A 23,727-nucleotide genomic window follows, 5' to 3' on the forward strand; every position below is an offset into this window, starting at 1 on the left:
GTGGCTCTGGTTCCCGCTGCCTTCACGCGGTTTGGTAATTATGGTCCTCGGACTGGCTTGATTTCTAGGTCCCGAGAGCCTCCCACCACGTGCGGTCAAGGCCACCCACACGGTCCTTCCTTCTGGAAAGCCCTCTGTTGGGGACAGGGCCAGCACGGCAGGGCAGAAGAGAAAACTCACTGGGGCCCTGCCCACCTCACCCCTCCAGGCATGGGCTGCCCGCTCCTCTGCCTTGTGCTGTCCTGTCCCCCACCCTCGGCTGGGGCCCCCGTGCTGCAGGCTCTGCAAGTGGCCGCCCTCACCCACGTGCCGGGGGCCAAACCAGCCTCATCACAGGCCACACACCCACCAGCCAGGGAGAGACAGCCACAACAGGGGCCCCAGGACCCAGGCTGTGCCGACCGCCTGCCCAGCACCACCTGCCTCGGGGTAAAGCAAAGGCATGAGCACCCCGCTGCTGTTCACACAGCCCAGCCGCCCAACCCCATCCCTGGCTCCAACCCTCCCCGCCGCACGGCCCCGTCTGCCCTTGCTTCCCCGCTGGGTGTCCGCTGCCCCTGGCCCCGCTGGGTTGGAGTGTGACCATCCCATCACCCCTGGGCACCAGCTGGCTGCACTGCTGGGCCCCTGGGCTTGGGCAAAGCTGTGACGTCCCAGGGGCATCTCAGGGGCGGGGCCGCCCACGGGGCTGGGAAGGCACACTGCTTTCTTGCAGCTGCAGCCTGCTTCACTGGGGGCACTGGAGAACATTCTCAGAACTGCACGTGCAGCTTTGCAGGGATGGGTCTGGAGACAAGCCTGGAGATCTCTACCTTCCCGCTGCCTGTGTCTTTGGCACCAGCCCCAGATGCTGGGGCCTCCAGCAGGGCCAGGCGGCCTCCCTCAGGCCTCCCCTCGCTGCCCCCTCACTGGGAGACCCCCCGGCCTGGCGGGGAAAGAGACTGCCCGGAGGTCCAGAGAAAGGCAGAGCTGGGGAGCCCCTCCCCTACGCTGTGGGCGCCACAGGGCCCATGGGACTCCTAAGAGGGAACCAGGGTGGGGCATCCGGCCGCTGGTGAATGGGGGTGGGGAGTGCATGCTGACAGCAGAATCGTCCCCAAGGGTTGGTGTTGTGGCGGGGGGGGGGGGGGGGGGTGAGTCCAAAAGGCCATAGGAGCAGAGGCCAAGGGGAGGGGAGGATGGAGAGCCCACCTCTTCCAAGTGGCTGGCCCAGGGCATCACACGGGACCCTCTACCGGTGGAGCCAGTGATGCCGTGGTCCCTAATAGGGACCCCCTGGTGTACTGCTTGCCTAAGGAGACATGGGAAGCACCCACGTCTAAGAGCAGGGTCCAGAAGGGACCACAGGGCAGGTGTCCTGCAGGCTCAGAGCGCCCAGCTGCGCAGAGGAGGTGGGTTTCCCAGCACCAAGTGTTAAAGCACCCAGAGGCGGGTCTCTGTGGGTTTACAGGCTGGCGCTCTGCAAGATGTCACAGAGAAGCAAGAATGACCTTCCTAAACACGTCACCTGACCAAAGCACTCCCAGGCCCTACTGCCCCAAGTTGGAAAAGGGAAGAGGCCAGCTCCATGACCCGAGGGTGACAAGCAGGGCAGACTAATGCTGGGCCCTGCTCTTCCCATCCCAGAGGCTGGGGGACACACCCAGGAAGGCTCCCTGGCAATGGAGTGCCCCATGATGCCAGGCCACTGCTGCTTCTCTGGGGCCCAGGCTAAGTGGGTGGTGCTCAGGGGCCTCGGGCTGATGGCAAAATCCTTCTGGCAAATTCTCATTTTTAAGAACTGAAACCTTTCTGTGTTTTATTTCCACCAAATCTTCTGTAAAGGAGAAAGCTGTGCGTTTCCTGTCCTCTCCCTGCCTCGGAGGCAAGTTCCACAAGTGTTTCACGGCCCCCTCGTGTGTCTCAAGGCCCCCTCTCAAGTGTGCCTTTGAGGACTTCCGACATCCCTCAGGGTCCCATGACTTGGCAACACAGGAACGATGGTCATACCCCAGGGGGCAGGGGGGCTCCTTCTCCAACCCCAACCTCCAGCATCGCTGTAATTCTTACTCCCAGCGGCTGGATGGGGGTGGGCGCCTGGGGCTGTTTCCTGCCAGCCTGCAAAGTCCCAGGAGAGCTACCAGCACCCCTCCTCCAGAGAGGATCCCAGCAGGCCGCAGGGGAGGTCCCCGAGCAGCTGTCTTTCAGCTGTGCAGCCAGCCCCGCAGCTGCCCGGGGCGGGGGGGAGGGGTGGGGGGGGCAGGATTCCTATACTAATTTCTCCCATAAGTATCAGCTGCAGCCCTAGGGTGATCTGAGCTCAGAAGGCATCCTGCAAACCTCGGACAAGGCCCAGCTCCTCCCCATGTCCTGTACCCTGGGAGTCCCAGAGGAGAGGGGGACAGAGCCCTACAGTTCTCGGTGACAGGAAGTCCATCAAGCTCCACACCACTCAGAGCCCAAGGAGGGTCCAGCAACGCCCTCCACCAGGCCCCCACCTGGAGGCCGCTCATCCACGACCCAAGATGCTTGGCCACCACTGTGGCTGGACAGGTACCCCAGCAACCAAAAGGGGTACCTCAGCAAGAAGGGCAAACACTTCCCACTCTGCCTGGGAAGAAGCTCCCTGGAGACCGCTATCCACTCTGGAAGTTTCTCAGCAAAGCCCAGGCCCCTCCAGGAAAGGCAGCTCCCAGTGGACCAAACCTGACAAACCCGCCCCAACCCCAGACCCCTGTGGGGGACCCAGGCACCAGCCTGCACCCTGGCAAGCTGTCAGCTTCCAGGGATTCCCGGTACCAAGAAGCCACCAAAAAGAGCCAGGTGTGTGTAGGTAAGTAGGGCAGAGTGTGCATTTCCTGCTGGGAGCTATAGTCGAGAGAGAGAGACAGACGCCAAACACCAGCGTTGAGAAAACTACTGCCAGCGATGGGGAGTGGCCAGGAAGTGGGCACCAGCACTGAGAGAGCTGGAGGCCGCTGGGGCCTGCCTGGGTGCACGGTGTTGGTGGTGCCGGGCAGAGGGGCCGTGAGGTCCCAGCAGCCTCCTGCCAGGCTGTGCACACCATGCCCAGGAGCCCTGGCATCAGACCCCAAAGAGACCTTTAAAATAAACCAATGCCACAAATCAAGACTTCTGGAGCCCAGAGCACACGCAAGGAAGGCTCCTGGGAAGAGATCCAGCATAGCAGGCGGTGGGCTGGGGGCCAGGGCAAGGCTGGGGGCACCCCTCCGGAACTTCCCACAGCCAGTAGCTTAAGGCCACTCTCAGGGGCCACAGCCTGTCCCAGGAAGGCGCCCCTCCCTTTGCATGCTGTTCACCCATCACCAGCGGGCCTTCCTGCCGTCCAGCACCTCAGGGAAGGCGTCATCGGCAGATGGGGAGACCAGAGAGACGGGGAGGTGTGTCCCAGCCCCAGGCCCCTCACAGGGGAGCCCACAGCAGGGAGGAGGCAGTGGGCAGCCCCCAGACCTGGCCCGGTCCCACCCTGGGACCAACCCCCAGCGACACCCTTCTCCAGGATGTCCGGGGGCCCGGGTGAGCCAGCGGGGTCCCAGAAGTGCCCCCCGCAGCCCCCAGAGGGCAGCAGCTGGGGGCTGCAACCCCGTCAGATTTGTCTGGAAGCACATTACAACACTTCCCACATCTGTTTCCACTTCCCGACCCGGAGAAACTGCGGAGTAGCTGCCTCATTCCCTGCGGGCGCCCGGACATGTGAGAGTGTGTGCCCGGAGGGCCCCCCGGGGCTGGCGGGCCGCCCTGCCACATAGCAGCAAGGCGAGCAGGAATGAGGCCACTCCGAGCCTGCCAGGCCCACTCCGTCTCCAGGGTGGAAATGAGGGGGGTCCTGCCCCCAGCCCCCCAGAGAACCACCACCACACGGCCTCCCATACACAGCAGCCCCGTGCCCTCGGCCCCTGCGTCCAGAGCCAGCCAAGAGAGGGGCAAGGGAGGGCGGGGACTGAGCGCTGAGTGGTCAGCACCAGACCCTGGCCTGCAGCCCCCCAACCCTCCACCTCAGCAGGCGCCTGGCACCGTCCCCCGCTCCCCGGTAACCCTCCATGCTTGCAGGGACAGCAGGCTGTGGCCAGGCCACCTCCATCGAGTCTACTTCCCATGGAAAAAAAGCCCTGCAGAAGAAGTGAGGGTTGGAGTCCTGCTTCTCAGCTACCTCTTCCCCACCCGCCACAGCCCAGCCCCCTATGCTTCCCAAGGCTGGGGTGGGGGGGCCTGGGCCTAGGAACCCCAGCTCTGCAGGCCAAGAGTGGCTTCAAGTTGGCCCTGCCCCTGCCCTCACCAGCCACCTCTGCCACCCAGCAAGTACCCAAATCGCTCCCAAGTTTGGTCCCCGGGCCTGGGACCCTGCTCACCCACCACCACAGCTTCGGCTGAGAAGGCCCTCTATAGTGTGGGGGCCCAGAGGCTCCTCCCCAAGAGAGGCACCCCAGGAACATGGCCTCAGCATCCCAGGGTCACAGGGTTCAGCCTCACCATGGGGGAGCCCTGCCCCATAACAGGCTGGCGAGAACCCCAAGGAGCTGCACACACTCAGCAGGACGGAGCCACTGAGCAGACAGGCCCCCTAGGGTCTCCTAGTCCAGGAGGACAGGGGCCCCAGCCCCAGCCCGGTGGGCACAGCCAGGAGGATGGGGGCACTGCCGAGGCCAGGAGCCCAGGCAGGGAGGTAGCACAGGGCCCAGGATGGGGCCAGCCACACCCAGGGCTGCCGGGCGCTTACCCAAGCAGGTCCTGCCGTCCGCATGGAGCCGGAATCCGGGCTTGCACTCGCAGAGATAGGAGCCTGGTGTGTTCACACATCTGTGCTGACAGCCGCCATTGTGCATTTGGCACTCATCTACATCTGGACAGGGACACAGGGCCAAGGGTTAACCGCCCCAGGGACCCCGATCCAGGCCTCCTCACTGAGGACACAGAACCCCACCCAGGTGCCTGAGCTCTGAGCTCCGGGCCCACGCTGGCTGCCCGGAGCAGAGTGTGGAGAAGGCGGGGCCTGCCCCTCACACCTGGCCAGCCTGCTCGGGGGGCAGGACCGCCACCTTGGGGGTGGCCAGAATGTGGGGAGCCCTGGGGGTCAGAGAGAATGCAGGGAGCGGTGGTCTGGACAATGCAGGGGCTGCAGAGGGCACTGGGAGAGGCCCAGCTCCTCACACCTTTCAAGACTGAACCTGGAGCTCATGCTCAATTCCAAAGTCCAAATCCAGAAATACTCTCAGGACGGTGTCAGCCGTTTCTCTGGGACCCAAGAGCCCAAAAGGAAAAACCAGTAACTCATGAAATGCCCTTGCCCAGGTTTTGGCAGGGGGGTAGGAGGGCTGAACAATGTCCCCCAGATTAACATCCATCCAGAGCCTCAGAATGTGACCTGAAGATGCTGATGTAATTAGTTATCCATGCTGGATAAGGGGGTCCCTAAATCCAGCGACTAGGGTCCTCATAGAAGACACACAGGGAGGCAGAGGTTGGAATGAGGTGGCCACAGCCAAGGAACAAGGGGGGCCACGCAAGGCCGGAAAAACAAGAGAAGGAAGGGTCAGAGGGAGCTGCCGACACAGCCTCCAAAACAGTCAGAGAATAAACGTCTACTGTTGTATTTGTCCCGGAGAACTAACACGGGTGATGTCTGCCTGGGTCCCCCCAGGGCCTCCCAATGCCAGGGGGACAGGAGACCACCAGCAGCATCCCCCAGACAGGACCCAGGCACTTCCGGGAGAACACCCACCTTCTGAGACCACCGACCACCAGGGCAGGACACCCGTGCCCACCGCACCTCAGGGCCCAGGGAACGTGCTGACCAGAAGTGGATGAGGCCAGCCCAAAGGCCCTGGGTAGCCACCGCAGGAGCCCAGCTGAGAACTGGAGAGGCAGAAAGACCCGCCCTAGAGCTGGAGGCCCACGGGCCTGCACCCCAGGAGGGTCACCTCCTCCAGGAGGAACGCAGAGGCACGGGGAAGGTGGGGGCTGCCCTCACCTCTCATCCCTCCCTCCAGACTTCCGTCCCCCAACCTGGGCCCCCGGGGCGGCTGGGAGGTGACTGAGGTGGTTGGAACCGGCTGCTGAGACACCTGTGTGCAAGGGACATGACTGTCCAAGACACGGAGACCAAGGGGGGAGCCGCTGCAGACACGGGGGGGGGCCCTGGCGCACCAGGCATGGGGATGGAAGCCCAGGCCCGGGCCTCGGGCTAGTCCACACTCTTGAGACACCAGCCTCCCCAACCACAGACACACAGACGCTCCACTCCATCATCTACAAGCCACAACTCCATCCTCCGGTTCCCACCGTGAAAATGTCCAGCTCCCATGCTTCCATCCTAAAACGCGGGCCATCTGAGCCCACTTGTGAAGAGTGCCAAAGGTGGGCCACAGGGCGAGGCTCCCCCCGCCAACCCCAATGCCTGCCCATGAGCTTATGCTTCCCACACGCACGGGAACCGTGCCTCCAGCCCGTGAGCTGAGAATGGACCTGGCGCCCAAGAAATGACACCAAACCAATCCCAGGAGGCCAGGGCCTCTGCGCACACAGGCCAGGTGCACTCCGGGGAGACCCCTGGGGCCCTGCCAAGCGCCTCAGAGAGAAGACCGAACACCCAGGGAGGCTCTCTTCTGCCCGTGGCAGCCTGGAGCTCTCTCAGAATGGAGCCGGGTGATTCTCGGGAAGAAGCCTGAAGGCAGAGGTCAAAGGCCCCCAGCAGAGCCGCCAAGAGGCAGGGGCACAGAGGGATCCAGGGCCCTCCTGCAGGAGAGTCAGCTGGGTGGGGAGCGGATGGAAGGGGAGGGCGGGCAGCACCCACCCACGGGGACTGAGAAGAGGTAAAGACGAGACCGCAGGGGACACAGCCCTGGGCACACAGTAGGTGCTTAGCGAAGCTTTGGGAAGACGCGCCAGGTGTGTGCTGTCTGGGGGGGATGGATGGCAGCCGCAGTGTCCAGACCAGCCCTGCCAGGCGTCATTCTGGCACTCCGCTGGGCTCCTGACGTGGCCCCGGGGCCGGGTGCGCAGGCAGGCAGGGGCGCTGCTTCTGGAAAGCCGGCTCTCCTCCGGCAGCCCCACATTCACACTCGGCTCACTCCAGACCCCCAGCTAGGAGAGAGGCTGGCTCAGGCAGTGCTACACCCCTGAGCCGCTCGGACCCCTGACTGGGGGGCCAAGCCCACCTGGAAGACCACATCCTCCAGCAGCTCCCGGGCAGGTCTGAGCAAGCCGTCCAAGGATGCAAGGGGAGCCCCGGACAGCATCAGCCCCTCAGCCAGCCCATCAGGCCTGTGGGCTGCAAGGACACCAAATGGACAGACGACAATCTGGGAAGAAGCACTCAGGGAATGCAGGGGCAGGAGGCTGCCGTCAGCCAGCAGGGCCCCTCCAGCTGGGCTGCCCTGACAGCCGGGGGCCTCCCGCCCTGGCTCACACCCCCTGCCCACATGACCACTGTTCTGGCCCCCCTGCTGCCCGCACAGGAACATTCAGACCCAAGTGTCCACACCAGTGGACAGAAATGCTGCTCCTTGCTAAGATGCGCAGGGCCAGGTCTGCAAGCCGTCTCCTACGGCGCCCCTCTCGGGAGGGGCTGACGCGCTGACCGCAGCTCCACGCTCTCCCCTGGCCCCTGGGGTGGCACTGCCTGGTGATCAGCAACCTGCCTCTGGCAGGGACAGCATCTGTGAGCGGCAGCCCGGCTAGGTGCAACGAGCTCAGCCTCCACTTCCAGCGCCACCGAGGGCTGTCAGCCCGTGTGGGTATCTGGACACGGCAGGCAGCTCAGGGCTGAAGGACCTGAAGCCTCCCCCTTCACCTCTCTGGGCAAGGGAAGCCTGCTGAAGGGCAGCAGGGCATTTGGCCACCTGACCTCCTGCTGGGGCCCCTTCAGAGAGGAGACAGACACTCAGGCAGCAAGGCAGGGCCCAGTTCCCTAACCCTGCCTGCCCCACTCCAGAGGCAGCCACGTGGGGGCAGGGCAGAGAGCTGTCTTCAGCCCACTGCACACACCTGGAGCTGCTGACCCTGTGCCCATGGCCGTGGCCACGGCTGTGGCCTGACAGCCACAGGCTCAGTGATCTGAGTGGGGTCAGCTGAATAATGCCCCCCCAAAAGGGTTCACATCCCAAACCCTAGAGTCCCACCAGCAAAAGGGACTCTGCAGGTGGGCTTACGTTAAGGATCTCGAGGTGGGCCCAGTGTCATCATGGGGCCCTTAAAGGAGGGGGCAGGAGGTCAGGGACAAAGAGATGGGAAGACACGGGGCCTCTGGCCAGCCCGACCTCCTGACTCCCCCAGTGAGGTCCACTGTGTTCTCTGGGGGCTGGATGCCCTCCCCAGGGCCTGCCCTGCAGGCCTGCTCTCTCCGGCCAAGATAACTTGCCTACACCCGGTGCTTCCTGCTGTGGGACCAGTGCCCTGAGACCCCAAACGGCAGGGCCCCAACTGAGCATTGACACCTTAGGCCCTGGAACTACAGAGAAAACATCACTCCCCCAGACAGCACAGAGGGGGGCCTGCGTCCCGCCCCCCCCGCCCCCAAGTTGAAAGAGAGCTTGAAGGTCCCGAGTCTCCCATGCTGACCCAGTGAAACCAGGCATAATAGCCGGGTGCAAACCCCCTCTGCCTTCTCCAGCCTGAGGCCCAGCCGCCACACGTCCCGGTGTAGCTCACGCCAGCACAGAGAGGAGCCAGGAGCAGGCGGGTCCAAGCCAACACTGGGCTGACTCCCCAGGTCGTGCTTTGGGCAACCTATCTCAATGCTGCTGGGAGCCCATGGAGGCTCCACCAGCTCCTGGGCCAGGGGCTCATGCCGGGGTCCATAAGCTGCCCCTGCAGATACCCCCCAATCAGCCCCTTCTGAAGCCTCACCCATGCTTCCATGGAAACCTGAGCCTTCTGGGACGCTGCCAGGAAGCCCACTCACATGGTTATCAAGTTCAGAACCTGCTTTGCCCCAAACATGCCACGGGGTCCTCATGCCCAGAGATGGCACCCCGTCCTCCACAGGCCCTCGTCCTCCTTTCCACAAGGCCACGCAGGCCCCAGAGCAGGGTGGGGGCTCCCCAAAGCCCAGCCCCACACAGCCCCCCTCTGCAGGCTACACAGCCTCACGGCACTTACTGCCACAGCGGCCTGGCCTTGGCTGAGCCACCGAGTGGGAATGTTGCCCACCCCGTGGGGACCCAGCCTGAGACCCAGCTGGCATGTCTCAGGGGACAGCATAGCAGGGCCAGAACCTCCAAGACCAGGTGCCCTGCACAGAGCCACACTCAGGGGCCAGGGACGACCTGGAGGGGCGCGCCCCGCCCCGCGCTGTGACCCAGGTGCTTTCTCCCCGCGCCCCACCTCCCACTCCCAAGGATGACCGGTCCCAAGCTCTAAGGAGCTCCTGCGGGGAGGCTGGCCCAGCGTGGGTACCAGATCTAAAGTGCAGGGAGAGGCAGGACGGACCCAGACAAGGGTGTATCCGCTTTCCATGAGCTGCTTGGGTCCTCCCGGCTCACCCTGCAGCCCACTGGGCTGACCACACCCCCAAGGCTTGGGGAAGGTGACAGAAAGGATGGCACCTGCCACATCCACACGCAACCCCCAACGGGCCGTGCTCTGGGGACCCTGGAACGGCAGACTTTACTCAGGGACCCCAGAGGGCTCTCTCTTGAGCCTGCCTTCTTGTTTGCCGCCCCCCCCCCCAGAGCCGCCAGTGTAGGGCAAATGCCCCCGCCCCCCCCCGTGCCACAGGCAAAGGCAAGGGGCTGTTTCTCTTCCCTCTGGTCAAGAGGCCATTCAGCTGTCAGCAGACCCTGCAGCCAAACCAGAGAGGGGACAGAAGGTCGGATGACTCAGGGAGGAAGGGCCCTGTCCCAGAGGAAGCGGCGGCCAGCGGCACTGCCCCCGCCCTGCTCCCTCCAGCCTCCGCGCTGTCAGCCGCCTGGGCGCCAGCTTCAAAAAGAGGTGCAAAGGGAGCCCGCGGCGGAGGGAGGCGCCCGCCCCCCCCACCCGCGCAGAGTCCGCCGGGCGCCCACCTGGCCTCCGGTCACCGGCGCTCACGGGGTAGCCGGCCTGGCCCAGGTGGCACGGGTAGCAGCCCCTCCAGAGGTAGCGGTAGTGCGTGCCCGCGACGCGCGCCAGGCCCCCCAGGAGCCCGAGGCACCAGAGCGCCGCCAGTCCCCCGCGGCCGCGGGACGCTCCCATGGCCGGCCAGCCAGCTGCGCGCACCCCAGCGGCCCGCCGCGCTCTGAGCCCGGCGCCCCGCCCCTCGCCTTTTTGTTCTCGGCTTTCCCTCCGCCCCCCGCAGGTGAAGGCCAAATCCACTAGGCGGAGGGGCCGCCCCCGCCCCGCCCCGCCCCCGCGGGCCGCTCTGGTCCCGCAGTGCACAGCCCCGCGCCCCGCGTATTCCGGCGCGCTCCCGGCACCCCGACGCGGACCCGCGGCACGCACACAGGCACCCTTCGGGCAGACACACAGGGACACGTGCACAAACAGACCCACGTGTGCAAATACACACGTGACCCACACAGGACCCCGCACAGACATGTGCAGGCACGTGCCTGCACACGGACACATACGTTCCCAGCAGCTACACGGAAGACAGCAAGGCAGAAAGGGAGGCCACCCTGGCAATGCCACTGGGGGCTTCGGAAAGACAGGTGGTTTGGGTTCTGTCAAGTGTGAGGTGGATGGAGAGAGCCAGGCACGTGGAGTCCAACCCCCAAAGTGGAAATCCCCCGGGGGTAAAGACGCCTGCAGCCCCCAAGCCTGGTGTCCAGCACCCTGCCTTATCATGTCCTCCACTGGATGGGGGCTGACACCCAGAGGGAGTCCCTGCACCCCTACAGCAGGTGGGAGAGGGTCAGAGCGAAAATGGACTCCCTAGCAAGGGCAGCAAGCCCCAGGTGTCAGGCTACATTAGCCCTGGAGGCACATCCTACCCCATACCCCTGAACCCCCACTTTGCTCAAGGGCACAGCCTGAGGCTCCAGCTTGGTCCAGAGCAGGCAGCATCATAAGAACCTATGCATACAGGCCTCATGAGCGTTTGACCCGCAGCCCCATGCTGGCCCCTGAGGTCTCACCCCTGGGACACTGCCTAGGCCGGCCCTCCACCTCCTGATCCACTACTGGGGCCAAGGCCCTGCTGGCTGGCACTCTGCCCAGCCCACAGGGGGTCCCAGGGGGCAACCTCAAGCCCGTGGGAGAGAGGCACCTCACCTTCCCCAGTCCTGCCTGCAGTGCAGAGGCCAGCCCTTCCCATTGGCTCCCTGCCTGCCAGGCACCCGGCAGGGCAGAAACAGGCCTGCCTGGGACCTGCCTGCCTGTCTGCCACAGCCTCCTGGGTGAGCCTCTCTCCTGTCCTCCCTCTGAACGGCACACCAGCCCTTGAACTCCAGCCTCTCACCCTGGAAGCCTCCCTAAGTCTCTCTGATGGTCACACTGTCAGATCGCTGTTTGGATGGTGCCTTCCATGTGGGCTAGCAGTTTATCACTGCAATGTAAATCTCATTTTCCAACAGCTCACAAATCAGTGCTCATAGAAACCCGAGGGTTCCCCCGTCTGCAGCCACCAGCCAGGAGGCAGGGGGACAGGAGGCCGTGGAGACAAGCTCTGTCTCCAAGGGAGGGGCAGAGGGACACCATCAGAAGCTCTGACTCAGAGATTGCTGGGCAACAGGGCCTGGGTTCCTCCATTAGCACCCTTCTGGGGTGAAGGCCCTGCAGAGACCCTGCGAAGTATCACTAAGTCCCATGCAGACTCCACTCTGATGTCTTTCAGGACCAGGGCCATGGGAGGAGGAAGAACCAAAGACAGGAAGCGGGGGGCACCAGCCTCAGTCTCCTGTGCAGACCCCCAAGTCCTGCCCATAGGACACAGTTCTGGGGACCAGCAATGTCTGAGAGCTACAGTGAGGTCCTCAGATCCCAGGACAACACGAGGTATGGTATGAGCTCCAGCAGCATGCCCCTGAAGGACCAGGGACTGCGGAGGACTCTGGGCCTCCATCCCCACGAGGCCAGGCAGGAGGACTTGGGCATGGTGGTGCAGGGAGCAACCCGCCGAGCACAGAACGCCACCAGCCGCACAGACGGTGCCCACAGCCGCCCCACTGCGCCCCCACCCCCGCTCCGGTGCCGCCAAGCGCATCCAGGCCCGCGGCTGTGGGGTCTGGAAGCTGTTTGGGAAATGCTTTCCCGATGCAGAAATGCGGGCTGGGCGTCTCTGCCCGGCGGAATGTCTGTGTGTCAGCAGAAGGAGCCGTTTCCCCCCACCCGCCAGGCCGGCTCCAGCTTTCCTCTCCAAGCTGGGCGGCCGCTGGGCTCCTTCGCCAGGACCCGGGCTGGGGTGAGGGCCCCGTGCTGCCCCCAAAACGCCACACTACCCCTGAGCGTGGGGCCCAACCCACCACAGGCCCCTGACATGGGGCTTCAGGGCAGAAGTACCATGTTCCTGGGTCGGTGGGGGGCCGGCAGGAAGCAGATCACGGCCGAGCTCCCCTTCACTTGTGGAGTCTGTCTGTTCCGGGGGGACAAGACATGGGCCGAGCAGGCCCTCCAATGGCACCCAAGGAGGCCAAGGCATCGAGGACACTGTCTGACCTCTGAGGGGGAGCCCGCAGGTCTGGACCTCGCCATCTCCTGGGGACTGGGCACTCCTGGGTCCCCACGTCTCAGGAGGAGCTAAGCCCTCTGCAGACAGAGGCATGCGAGAGAGGAGTGGCACCGGAGAAGCCCCCAGAAGTCACTGCCCAGGACCCCTAGGTGCCTGGACTTCGAGGATGCAGGTCCACGGACAGAGCAGGCTCCAGAGTAGAACAGCAGGTGCTGGGCACCCACAGGTAGCTGTGGCACTGGGCGCTGGGCAGGGGTGGAGACCAGGCCGTGCCCACTCATGGGGGGACAGGCCACCCTGGGATGCTCCAGGCCCCGGGCTCTGGCTCTGCTAGCACCTCTGCTCACTCCCCTCTCCGCCTGCTGAAGTCAGGCAGGTCCTGTGTCCCTCCTCGGGGGGGGGGGGGGGGCGCAATGACGAGCAGGTGCCCGGGTGGACACAGGGACTGTAACAAGCCAGGCCAGTGACCAGACAGCCCCCCACAGGACCCCCAGAAGCAGGAAAGAAGGGCCAGGGCCAGGAAGGGGCTGGAAGGAGGCTTCTCTCTCAGACTCCTCTTCTCTCGGCCTTAGGGAGGGCTCAAGGGACCTCCCGGCCACCTCTGGGCCCTCAGGTGACCATCGCCTGCCTGGCTCTTTCCACCCTGACATCCGGAGCCCAGTCCAGGGCAGGAGGTCAGCTTTCAGTCCCGGGCCACACGCGGTCCAGCCCGCCTGCACGCAGAACGCCCGCCCCCCCCACCCCCACCCCCACCCCCACCCCCAGGCTGCTGCCTGAGTTTATTTCAGGAGCAGGGAGCCAGCTGGTCCCAGCGCCAGCCTCGTGGTAAACCCATTACCCGGCGGGACTCCTCACCCAAGCAGAGGAAAGGGAAATTAAAACCACGGTTGTTTCTTAGCACCCAGCTGCCATTCCTGACAGCAGCTGCCCCTGGCTAGGGCCAGGAGGAACTGGGGGTGCCCTCCTCTTTCACACATGGGCACCCCTGGGGAGCCCAAGGTGGAGCAGCCTCTGCCCCACATGCTCTCCTCCGGGGACCAGCCAGCTTGGGGTGCATCAGACGCCGGCGCCACGCCAGAGAGCCCGAGGCCCGGTGTGGCCCCGGAGGCACCCGCGGAGGGCCGGCCCAGAGCTGGGCCGGAGGCCTCCCACACACGTGTGCACATGCATACGTGCGCGTGACGGGGCTCCCTTGGTGGTGGCGGCTGCCTGGCCTCACTCCCCGGCTGTCGTGCAAAGGCTATGGGGAGGCCAGCTCTAGCCCCGGGAGCGCCCGAGGCCGGAATGCCCCCACCTTGGGCACAGCCCCCGAGGCCTGGCTCTCACTGAGGACACTGAGCTGCCCAGGACACACAGACAGCCCTGGAGCTCACGCTGCACTCAGAGCAGAGGACACGGGGATGGCTGATCGACGGGGAGGCTTCCTGGAGAAGGTGGTGAGCCAGCCTGTGGCCAGCTAGCAGGCAAGGGCACAGGCGTGCTCACCGGCTCATCGGAGGACATTGGGGCAGCTGCAGGGCTACTGGCCCAGAGGCAGGAAAGGCTGGGGAGACGAGCATGCCCGGCAGGGAGTCTGGCCGAAGCCGTGTGCCTGGCCCTGGTCCACAGCAGGCACCCAGAGAGACGGCCAGAACCAACCAGCACATCGACGGCCAGGTGCATCACCAGGCTCGCATCCAACAACCCACGCAGCCTGCTGGGCCCCGGCGGTCACTCCTCCTGCTGCGCTTTCCCCACCCGAAGGTGCAACCTGACCACAGGACGCTGTGGTCACAGGGGTGGCAGTCAACTGAGCCAGCGTCCAGGGCCAGCCAGCATGTATGCTCCCTCCCCAGGTGCCCGAGCCTGGAGCTGGCAGGGCTGGCCATCGGCCCCTCCCACCTCTGAGGCCCCGATGCCACACCACAAATACTCAAGGTCACCGAGTGCACAGGTTGAGCCCAGGGCCGGACACTGTCCATGTGAAATGCAGAGGGACAAGAAGTGAGCCCAGAGGACTCCCCAGCTCTGACCCAGCCAGCCATGGGCCCCAGCTCCGAGCACCCACACCCTCTCCCTAAGGTCTGTTCATGGAAGATGCGCTAGTTCTGGGGTCTTGCCCTCTGAGTTTTGATACAGCTGCCCACCCCAGAGCTGCTCTGGCCAGAGCCCGGGAACCAGGGAACGAGGAGGGTTTGTCAATGGGATTCTGGGGTCTGGCTGAGGCCAGAGTGGGGTCAGAAGCCCAGCGGCCCAGCGGGGTCCAGCGCAGCGGGGTGGGGGTGGGGCAAAGGGAGTGGAAGCTCAGCCCAGACCTGTCTCCCACAGATGCCTGGAAAAGAGCCGGGGAGGGTGGGGAAGGTGCAGTCATCATTCACACGGAGGGACAGAGCCACGGGCAGGAGAATCCAATCAGGGGGCTAGACCCCAGGGTAGGGGTGGGGGCTTCAGGATGAGCAGAAATTCACAGGGAAGGGACCCAACGGGACGGGGTGAAAGATGAGAGAAGCGGAGGGGAAGACCTCTCCCACCTGCCAGGCAGAGAGGCAGGCCAGGCGTGGGGAGGCCACCCTTCTCCGGAGCAAGGCTAGGAGCGGCTGCTGTCCCCACTCCCAGAGTGGGGATGTGCCGCCTTCCTCAGGCTTGCCACGGCCCCTGCGAGCTTCACGTCACTGCCACCCCCAACAACCCAGCCCTCGGGCCAAGACCCTGGACCACTGTGGCTCAGGTGGAAGTGGCCGCCTCACACAGCCCGCCCCCAGCTCAGTGGGGGAAGCTGACGGGGCGGGGGCAAGATCTGGCCTGACTCCTGTGCCTTGCCCTCCCCACAGCAGGGCGGGGCTCCCCATTCGCACACGTCCGCCTCCTCTTGCCAAGCCCCGAGCGTGAGGACCATGGCCTCCAAACGTTACTCAGGCCTCCAGCCACGCCTGTGGTATGTTGGGGCTCAGGGATCGAAGCTGGGCTTCCCAGCTCCTGCAGCCGGCTCTTGCCCTGCAGCTCGGCCCCTGCCCACAGGCCATACTACCGGCCTCGGGCACCGGGGCTCTGCCGTGTCAGCGCCCGCAGGCCGCCCATCTGAGGTCTCCTCCCGGAAAACTGCACCGTGCCCCGGGCTCAGGGGTCAGGCGGGCCCCCGAGGCAGGCTGTCACCAGCAGACCCTGACTGCTGACGGTGGCAACAATGATCATTTCTCCTGCGCTGGCCTTAACCAAGGGCCTACCTGCTAGCGTCTGCTCAGTAAAGGGACAAACATAGCCAGCATCCGACTCTCAGAGCCTCTGATGGAGGAGGCCACAGACGCCTGGTCGGAAGTGCCGCCAACCTGCCTGGAAGGATCGCAGTTCTCAGCTGGGCTTGCTCGCCTGAGTCCAGGGGACAGGCGGCCAGGGGACCAGGCCCTCACAGGAACGAGGCAGGGGCTTTGCCACCAGAAGGCCCGAGTGCACGCCGGGTTCCGAGGCCCGCAGGTGCGCGACGAGCCTGCCAGGAGGCCTCTCCCGGCCCGGTCACTGCATCCGTGGGCAGGTCACTCCACAGATTCCCTGCCGAGTGGCCCTGCCAGGTTGGACAGCAGGGAATGGCGAGAGGCCCTTCCAGCTCCAGAGAAGCTGGCAAGCCAGAGAAGACAGGACGGGGACCCCCAGACGGCACCTGAGCACCCAGGACGTCACTCTGGACTTTACTCCCCATCCCCCAGCTGTGTGAGCCCGGGGCGGCCTGAGCACCGAGCAGCAGAGCAGGTCCAGCCCGCAGCGTGGGCTGGACGAGACATGGTCTCCTTCCTGCCGTCACCATGACACTTCCCGCCAGCCTTCCCATCCTGATTCAGCAAGAGCAGGATTGTCCTGGGAAACACAGAAGTCCTTACAGTGATAAAACCTCCCTCAAGACTTGGGTGGGTAGGAGGGGTGGTCCTGCCATCGGAGGGACCAAGGATTACCCCAGGAGGGGGTCAGAGAAAGCCCCCCCACCCCCAGGAAGGGCTTATGGAAGTGCAGTCAGGTCCCCTGGGCGCCACGATGAGAGTCCCCAGCAGCTGCCCTGGCCACACCCCCTCCAGGGCACTGCCGCAGGCCAGCACAGCTGGCTCTGGTCAGCCCACGGCCCTCCCGGCCCAGAGCCCGAGCCCTGGAGGCTCCTAGTCGAGGCCTGTCACTTCCCACGTTCTTGCCTCTCCCCCGGGACGGTGAGAGCCTGCAGCCATCTCCAGGAGGCCAGTGGAGGCCCGGCCAGGAGTCCGGCCAGGCAGAGCAGGGATGAGAGAGAAGCACTTGTCCGGCCGCTTCCCAGGATGGAGACGGGCCTGGAGCCCCTGGCCACAGCCGAGGTGGGGGTGGGGGGCAGGCAGGCAAGGCCTACAGAGAGGCCGCTTCGTGCCCACACCACCTCAAGCACACATGCCTCACAGCAGGTCCCCTTTGTGCCCCCCGGCAGCCGGGGGGTCCGCAGAACCACCTGCTCAGTGCAGACGCCCGAGCTGGCCCACAGCGGCTGGGATGCAGGGACACTGTCCCCAGGCCTCAAGCCCCCACGGGTTTCTCTCAGACGCCCCAGCTCTGCCTGGCCACCCCACAGCCAAGGAGGAACCAAGAAGCCGGGGTGGGCACCTCCAGGAAAGAGTCAGGTGTTCTCGCATTGGGCCGAGAAGGACTTCCACCAGAGGAAGCCCGCTCCCTGCACAGCCCCCGCCTGGCAGCCCCCGCTGCCCCTTCCCCAGAGCCTCCCTTATCTCTGGAAGGAGGGGGGTCAGAGCGGTGGGAACCGCGGATCGCCCGCCGTGGGAAAGTGGGCCTGCGGGCCTCACGTCCCGCCCTGGGAGACAGCCTGATTCTCTCCAAAGAGCAGCCTCCATCTCCCCTGGGAGTGGGACCGAGACCTCCCCCCAGCGGTTACGATGTCACTGTGGTCTTCAGGCCGTGTCATCTGGCCTAGCGTGAAGTTGGCCGCATCTTCCAGATGGGGCGCTCCAGACCAAGTACCCAACAGCCGGCAGTGGGGTGGGGCGGGGGCTCGGGGCAGGCACGGAGACCTGCTAGAGGGTCTTGGAACCCCCTACCCTGGCCTCGGTGTAGTCTCCCCAACCCCAGGGCCTGGCCCCTGAGGACCTTGGTCAAGAAGCAAGCGCCCCGAGGCCAGGTGGAGGACGGGTCCAGGGCAGGTTGGGACAGCTCTTCTCTCCAGTCGCCGCGCCCCCCCCAGCCCGCCAGAAGCTAGCCTAGGGCTGGATGCCTGCACGACGCTGGGCCAGGGGTCTCAAGACATTTCCCCAGTCCTCTGCAGATCCCGGAGAGGAAAGAGTCTTTTTAGTCCCACTTTCTGGATAAAGAGACTGAGGTTCAGAGTAGTCACCCAAGGTACTAAGCTGAGGCTCATCGTGGGCCTCACGGACACCAAAGCCTGGCACTGGGATGGCCTTTCCAGAGGGGCTGACATGGAGAGTGGGGCAGTCCTGGACAGGAGCTTGGGGCCCCCAGGCTGCCAGGGCGTGAGTTTTATGGGGGAGCCTGCGTTTCTCCCCAGGGCCTGCCACCTCCCTAAACCCACCGCCCACGGGTCTGGAGGTAGGGCTGACACATGCCAGAGATGGCATCCTGGGAAGCGAGAGATGCGGCAGCAGGCGTGCAGCCTCACCTCGGAGATGCGTGGCTCCGGCCTCCCAGCCTCCTGGAGCTCATGGTTCCTGCTCCAGGACAGTGTCCCATAACGTGACAAGCACACGGGCCTGGCCATGCTCCCGGAGCAAGGGCCAGGGCGCCCTCCAGCCAGGCTCCCGTGCCAGCGCTAGGGTTTTATAGTGTCCATTCATCACTCTGAGTGGTTTCTGGGCTCACCCCACCGTCAGCTCGGGGCGCACCACCCTACGTGTGAGCGAGCAGAGCTGTCCTGCCCTCAGAGGTAACGTCTTGATTTCCCGCTGGCTCTGCTCACTCACGGCCGTGGGCCGCCCCAGCAGTCCTGTTTGCTGGCCGGAGCTGCAGTTTCAGGGGGGCTGGGCTGGGCTGGCAGTGGGACAGAGAAAACACAGCAGGCGCTTGGCTCTCGGCTGCCGGCCACGCGGTGACTCGGGGCCCCAGCCATCCCAAACACGCAGGGCTAGGGGTCTGCAAACTCCCAGGGGCCGAGGCCAGGGAGGGGCCCGGGTGGCGAAGAAAGGGCCAGCACTGCGGGATGCAGGGTCTGAGGCCTATCCTCCCAGGCTGCCCTCCCTCCTGGTCATTTTGTCCATGGTGCTGCCCTCGGACAGGTCTGTCAGATGGCGGCAGCCTGGCCTGCCCTTCGGGACCCGGTGGATTAAGGGATTCCAAAGGCTTCCCAAAGGAACTTGGACAGGTTGCATTTGCAGGCCCTGTACTGTGCTGACTCTGTGCAGGGCTCTGGCCAGTGGCTGGAATGCAGACTTATCTTCCAGGACCTGCAGACGCATCACGGGGCACGCCCGGCCCCTGGGCCCCAGGTCAGCACTGGGAGCCCGGGGCACAGGTCAGAAGCCCCCCAGCTCCGGAGCAGCCCCAGCACCTTTCCCAGGGCCTCCTGGACACAGACAAGGGGTTGGGGCTGCTTGCCCAGCTCTAGGGCCGAGGACCAGAAGGGACAGGACAGGAAACCCCAGGTCCAGCCCCAAATCTGGGAGGCCCCTGAGCTAGAAAGCCCCTCACGGTGGGGACCTTGATTCCATCTCAAACTGTGCACAAGCCAGCTTCCCAAGGTGGGAGACCCCAGTGCAGAAGCCAAGGCCCAGACAGGCCAGGCCGGCCGAGGTTGGGCCAGCAGCTGATGGGGGCTCAGACCAGGACCGTCCATGGGGGCCTGGGGGGAAGCCCAGGAGAACAGCAGTGGAAGAAGTGTGTGTTTTACGTTTTGCGTGTGGGCATCCTTGGGGCGCACAGGGGCCAAGGAGGCTGGCAGGGGAGCTGACGCACACGGGCCTCTGCCCTGGGCCTGGCACGCTCTGGGCCCCTCCGTTTGTTCACTCCACTGTACTCACTCCACTCCACTCACACGTGCTCCCCGCTTAGAGGGGGTACACAGGCTCTCGGTGGAGGAGGGATTGGTCCAGCCACCTCCCTGAAGGACTGCCAGGTGCTCCCAGGTGGGAAAAGGCAAACACAGTCCCCAAACCCCCAGGACTCTCCTCACTGGCACCGAAGCTCCAGCCCGGTGTTTCTACAATGTCGGGGGCTGCTGAACATCTGGACTTGGTGTGAATGGGGTGGGGGCTCAGGCAGGAGGGCAGGTGTCAGCAGCAGGGCCACCCTCCTCACCCCGGTCTGGGGCGGGGGGCGGGGCACTCCTCTCTGCCCCAGCTCCCCCTGCACTCTGTGCGTCCTGGGGTGGGGGCAGAGGCCCCATGGGTTCTGTCATCCCAAGGGGCCCATCTCACAGAAGGCGAAACCGAGGCCAAAGCCAGGACTTTGGGGGGTAATGTGGAGATGCCGGGCTAACCTTCTCACCTGCCCTCCCCGTCAGGCACAGGACCCTCAGCCCTGCTCCCCTCCCTCCAGCCTCCTTCTGGCCATGAAGACACTGGAAAGGAGACACCCCGTGTTTGAAGAGCACTCCACCAGGGCAGACTCCCGCACCCCCAGACCCCAGCCCAGCAGGCTGGGACCCCCCCCCCCCCGGCCCTCTGATGGACAGCTCCCCGCTGGCTCTTCTCTGGAATGAATTCTGGGACACAGAGACAGGGGCAAGGGAACTGATGCCACTGGCCCGAGGGGCACGTGCTCAGAGGGGCCCACGCTGCCAGAGCCGGCCCTGGGGTCAGGGGTCAGGTGGGGGCCACAGCAGACAAAGGAGTGTGAGGGGCACTGGGGGACAGCCTGGGCCTCCCGCCCCTGCCTTCCCCTGCCTCAACCCTAATCCGGCCCCCTCCTTCCCCATCCCCAGGAGAACCTTCTGTCTGTTCTTGATTTGGCTGACAGCCCGCCAGTGACAACAGGGCCGAGGGACAGAGGATGCCCGGGGCTGGCGAACACCTCCGGCCCAGCCTTCGGCAAGCGCTAGTCGGGGCTCCGTGCCCACCGGTGCCACGTGCATGCCCAGGTACACGGCCCACCCTCCACCCCCACTGCCTGTGCTTGGTCCAGCCGGCCACCCACCTACCCTCCAGGGCTGCATCTCCCCCAGCACAGCCTCCAGAGGCCCCCACCCACATCAGGTTCTCTGAGTCACTCGGGGCTCATTTTCAGAGACACGTGGATGCCGTAAAGGCATGACGAGTGGGTTGGGCAGAGAGGACCCCATCACCGGGGAACCAGCGGGGGTGGCCCTGAGGGTCGAGGAGGAGGCACCCCTGGGACAGCCAGGGCGGTGAAGCGAGGCTGAGGCCAGGCCATGGTGGCAGTGGGTGGCGGTGGGCGGCGGTGGGCGGCGCCCGGGGCCCACGTTGGCAGGTCCTGCCGTCTGGTGGCCGGGGGCCAGCGGCAGAAGCCCCCCACCCATGGTGTTGTAGCTCTGGTCCTCAGAGCCCCCGTTCCCACCAGCACACGCATCCACGTCTGGGGTGGAGGGACACTGGTGAGCAGTGGGGACCTCCCTCCCAGCCACGGCCCTCCCCAGACCCGAGAGGCCACGAGAGGGCACGGACCAGCAGAGAGGGGCAGACGGGCCCCACGAGAGGGGGGACACCCGATGGGTCCACCCAGCAGCAAGGGAGGCGCGTGTACCTGGGTCTCTCCGCGCACCCAAGACAAGCAGTCTGTCCTACAGCATTCGAGAGTGATTTTTCGGGACGGCCATGCAGGCACAGCTTGGCCCAGGAGTGGGCCCTGCTCCCCCAGACAGGAGCCACACCTGCTTTTCTGGGTCCTCACAAGAACGGCCTGTGCACGTGTTCTGGTCCCGTGGTCAGTGTCCCAGGGAAACCAAGCTTCCCCCCACTTTGAGGCCAGGAGGAACCCCTCACAGCTGCCCCCAGACCCACATCAGTGCCCAACACAGCCCTATCCCAGCCCACCAGGGACCTTATGGAGCCAGGGCTGCCAACAGGGAGGGACATGTATGGGGTAACAGCAGGGAGTGGGCTCCTCCACCTCCCAGCACCCCCAACCCCGTGATGCCCACTTGAGGTCTGAGAGGGGCCCTGCTCTCCTCCTGGCCTCTCAAGGCCAAAGGCTGAGCTCCCCTGGTCTCGTGGGGAATGTGACCCAGAGGCAGGCACAGACCATGCAGAGACCCCAATGTGCCACAGCCTGCAGGTGTGGCTATACCGAAAGCACCGGGCCCTTCCTGGCCGTGCAGGGGGCAGCCCCTCTCCCAGAGGCTCGGCACTCAGACAGCCCCGTGCCGGCATTCCCAGCGAGGCCGAGCCTCCCCCGATGGCTTCACCATCTCTGCACTTGCCTGGGAGTGTCCCTGCAAGACCCCGAGTCAGGCTTAGGCTACAGCCGGTCACAGTCCCACAGGGAAGGCTGGGCCCAGAACTCTCCTCGTGAATGCCGGGAGACAAACATCAGCCCAGGCCTGCAGAGGTTAATGCCGGGAATTTTCTGAGAATTCCTAGAGAATGACGCAGGATGAGACAGAGGTCAGCCCAGCCCAGGGGTCAGAGCTGGGGTGCCCGGGGCAGGAGTCAGCGTGGGCCTGGGGAGACAGCACAGCGGCCAGCCCTGCAGACAAGGCGGGAGGTGTGCGGAGAAGCTCCGGGGCCTGTCCTGACCTTCGGGCCTCTCGGTGAGGAGCTCCCTCACGGATGCTGGCACGCAGGGTCCAGGGGGCCCAGGCATGCATGGCCGCACGAGCGCCAGGCACCACTGCCGGCAGCCCACCCTGAGCCCACTGGCCGCCCCACACCCACAGAAAAAGGCCTGGGTGCTGGCCTGGCACTCGTGACGGGCCCCTGCTCTGTGGCCCTACCTGGCGCTCTGGACGGCATCCTGGAGGCAGCTGGCCGCACCCGAGCCCCTGGTGGTACGGCCCGGCTCCAGGACCCCCAGGAAGCTCCCCACTCCCTGAAGGGCTGAGCCCTGTGGGGCTCTGTGTCAGGAGGGCTGCTCAGCACCTGTGTCTGCCCGCGGCTGGACCGCACCATCCTCAGCACAGGGACAGGACCCCATGTGTCTTGGGGGTCCCTGTGTCCGGCCCAGGCCAGCACACAGGGGGCCGCAGGACACCCTCAGCGAACACTGAACTAACATCACACTCCTCGAGAGAAGCAGAAGGGGCAGGTGGCTGGCCCTCCCCAAGGCCCCTCCTCAGGCAATGGCAGTCCAGACTGAGCGGGAGGTGATCCTGACCAGGGACAGAGAGGGGCAGGGCAGAGTCGCAGGCTCCCCTCTGCTGAACCCTGCTGTGCACGTGGCTGGGGGTCGAGGATACAGACAAGGGACCCCAGCATCCTGGGCAGGGGGGGAGCATGGGAGAGGGAGGGGACGACACAGGGGGCAGGACCCGGGGGGGATCATTGCCCCTCTTGAGGCCATCTTCTTCAAATTCCAGTGCACCCATGGACAGGGCCAGGGGGCAGCTGTGGCTTCTGTGGGGACCCCAGGGTGGTCAGCAGCCCTGCTGGGGGCAGGATGAGGCCAGTAATGACCCAGAGCAGCCAGACCTGGGCTGGCTCACTGGGCAGGCATGGGCTGGGGCCATGGGGCCAGAGGGAGGCGGGCAGCAAAGGGCCCAGAGCCCCCTCGCAGCCTGGGAAGGAAAGGTAGCTGCGGAGCTGGAAGGGCTTCTCCCCAACGCTGGCCCCCAGCCTGTCCTCTGTCAGGGCTCCAGGTCTGTGCAGGGACACTGGAGCTGCCTGGGGGTTTCTGGATGCAGATCCTGGGAAGTACGGACCCAGGCCTACATACTTCACAAACCTCACTGGTTGGCTGCTTGCAGAGTGACCCATCAGTCCACCAGCGACCCCAGTGTGGGGTGCCCTGGAGCCGAACTCCAGCAGACGGGCTGCAGCCTGCACTCCTCCCTGCACCCCCGCACCCCGCTCAGCTCTGGCCCGTCATGCGTGGACCAGAGTTTCACTTGGGCGGGTCTCCCTGCCCTTCCCGCTCACGAAGCCAGTCTGGGGGTGCATCTCGCAACCCAGTGGGCCGGGCACCACATGGGGCCCTCCACCCAGCACGTCTCAGGGGCGACCTGAGCCCAGGCTGGGTCGGGAGGTCATAGGCCAGGTCCCGCCCTGCTCTGAGCCTGCTCAGAGACAATCCCTCACCCAGAGCTG

The 23,727-nt window shown here is 65.2% G+C and overlaps 1 protein-coding gene across 4 annotated transcripts in view; it reads right to left on the bottom strand.

The window, feature by feature from the left end:
• Positions 1–23,727, bottom strand: part of MEGF6 (multiple EGF like domains 6) — an 86,569-nt gene that overhangs the window by 22,693 nt on the left and 40,149 nt on the right. For all 4 annotated transcript variants that reach the window (XM_027604492.2, XM_027604447.2, XM_027604406.2 and 1 more), the window contains exon 5: positions 4,718–4,840. In XM_027604492.2, the coding sequence (XP_027460293.1) occupies positions 4,718–4,840 (123 nt within the window). The remainder of the gene's footprint in view (positions 1–4,717; positions 4,841–23,727) is intronic.

Source organism: Zalophus californianus, chromosome 4 (assembly GCF_009762305.2).
Source record: "Zalophus californianus isolate mZalCal1 chromosome 4, mZalCal1.pri.v2, whole genome shotgun sequence".
In the NCBI taxonomy this organism is placed as follows: domain Eukaryota; kingdom Metazoa; phylum Chordata; class Mammalia; order Carnivora; family Otariidae; genus Zalophus; species Zalophus californianus.